Source organism: Pundamilia nyererei, unplaced genomic scaffold (assembly GCF_000239375.1).
Source record: "Pundamilia nyererei isolate P.nyererei 1_Seehausen unplaced genomic scaffold, PunNye1.0 scaffold00435, whole genome shotgun sequence".
In the NCBI taxonomy this organism is placed as follows: domain Eukaryota; kingdom Metazoa; phylum Chordata; class Actinopteri; order Cichliformes; family Cichlidae; genus Pundamilia; species Pundamilia nyererei.
This window is the reverse complement of record NW_005187836.1, coordinates 167,395-169,399: the sequence shown is the minus strand read 5'-3', so window position 1 is coordinate 169,399 and position 2,005 is coordinate 167,395. Positions and strand designations below refer to the sequence as shown.

The 2,005-nt window shown below is 44.4% G+C and overlaps 1 protein-coding gene across 3 annotated transcripts in view; it reads left to right on the top strand.

Annotated features, from left to right (window-relative positions):
* Nucleotides 1-348: 348 nt before the first annotated feature.
* atxn7l3b (ataxin 7 like 3b) overlaps nt 349-2,005 on the top strand; it is a 6,122-nt gene continuing 4,465 nt past the window's right edge. The window contains exons 1-5 of one of the 3 annotated variants that reach the window (XM_013916031.1): nt 349-461; nt 1,079-1,127; nt 1,213-1,336; nt 1,473-1,605; nt 1,741-1,912. In XM_013916031.1, coding sequence (XP_013771485.1) covers nt 1,286-1,336; nt 1,473-1,605; nt 1,741-1,912 — 356 coding nt within the window. In that variant the 5' untranslated portion in view covers nt 349-461; nt 1,079-1,127; nt 1,213-1,285. Of the gene's footprint in view, nt 462-490; nt 938-1,078; nt 1,128-1,212; nt 1,337-1,472; nt 1,606-1,740; nt 1,913-2,005 lie in introns of those variants that run through there. The other 2 variants (XM_013916032.1, XM_005753520.2) reach the window with 2 other exon arrangements.

Here is a 2,005-nt window from a genome sequence, read left to right as displayed (position 1 = left end):
TTGTGTATAAATACACAAATACACATATGCTTTCAATTGTGTAATTTAAGTGATCTGTGGTAGCTCTGTCTTGGAAGTTCAGTTAACGCTAGAAATGTGTTTTGGAATTTTGTACCTGCTTTTGAATTTGTATGTGCTTTGTCTCTAGAGGCCACTGCATATATTTTTATATAAACATATATAAATAAACCACTTTTTTACATTAGTAATTCATTTTGTGCATAATTTTATATTATTGTTAATAATAAATTAATTAAAGCAACAAATAAACTTGAAGAGCCGGCTCTTTTTAGTGAGTTTAGGCGAAAGAGCCGGTTCTCTAAAAAGAGTCGGAAATCCCATCACTACTCTGTTGGAGTTGGTTTAGAAGAGCAGAGGAAGCAATCGCTGGTGGGAACTCGTGTAGCGATCGATTGCTCCTGCCTGATCTCTGATGTAAAGATGGGTGCCTGCCGAAACAGGTAAATAAACACAATTAATAGGGGATTTGGGTTGAGGCTGCTTTATTATCCGTCGGTGAGCTTTATGTGAGGGTTGGGGCGTCGCTTTGTCCCTTCACTCCCACCCTTGCTGGGTGTTTGTACGGGGAGTTGAAAGGCGCACAGCCGCAGTGCAGCAGCGGTGTCGGGGTTCGGGGAAGAGCCTCGTTGTTACTCTGTTTCTCCAGCGTCGAAGAAAAAAAACAGCAACATAATAAAATAACACAGCCAGTCACAGCTAAATGTGTTGCATAGCTTCTAATTAATGTGACAGGATTAGCATGTTTGGCTAGTAGCTGTGCGTGTTGTGTAGTTGTGCTGTTGAGGGGGGTCGTGAGTACGATACCGCCTCTCCTTTAACCTCTTGGCATTTTCAATTCATCTCGCAAGCAGCCCATTCACAGCCAAGCTCTTTGTTTTCTTCTCCAAGGTTAGGGCTAAGCTACTTTCGTTACACGGTAATACTCGGAGCACCGCTGTAGCGTCACGTTTTCCTTCTTTCGTCTGTTGTTGTTGTTTGTTTGTTTGTTTGAGTTGTTGCAGTGCTTAAAAGGGGAAAAACACCCACCAACGCCAAGTTAATGTCATTTTTCCCCCAGGTTTTAAAACGTTGGGAAGTGACTCCCTGGCAGTGTTCAACGTGCAGTTGTAAGTCCACGCATCTCACCCACAGACTGATTTGCATTCATTGTTTGCCACCGTGTTGCTTACTTGTGTATCCCTCCCGCTGCAGCCCTGTTTTGGCCAATGCTTGCTGAGCTACAGCATGACCACAGCAGTGTCTGCTCATCTGGTAGTTCTGGCAAATGAAAATGGAGGAGGTTTCAGTGTCCAGCCTGGACAACAGCAAGCTGGAGGTACAATGGCGTGGAAGCCTTCTGGTAGACTTGGAAATGCACATTGTATCTGCAGACACGTGTGGCTGAATTGCTTCAGAACAAAAACACAATAAAGCAATCAGGCAACACTGTGTATCTTTCTCTTCCCTGCCAGGCCCTAGCTCAGGACATCCTGTCTGACCTAGTGGAGGATGCTTGCCTGGGACTTTGCTTTGAGGTCCACCGGGCAGTAAAGCAGGGCTATTTTTTCCTGGATGACACGGACCAAGAAAGTATGAGGGACTTCGGTGAGCACAGACTTTTTTCTTTTTTCTTTCTTTTCTTCTTCAGCCAAGTAAAGCTGAGTTGTTTCTTCAATATCAGCCGGTGTACACCAGAGAATAATTAACGTATAAATCAAATGACTTTATTTCGACTTCCAGAAATTGTGGACCAGCCAGGACTGGATGTGTTTGGCCAAGTGTACAACCAGTGGAAAAACAAGGAGTGTGTATGTCCCAACTGTAGCCGGAGTATTGCTGCCTCACGCTTTGCTCCACACCTGGAGAAATGTCTGGGGATGGGACGTAACAGCAGCCGTATAGCCAACCGCAGGTATGGGCATTAAAAAAGCAGCCAACACAGCTGATTTGAGACTCTATGTGAGTAGAGGCTGTGGTAATCTCAAATGTTTTCACAGTGTTGTCT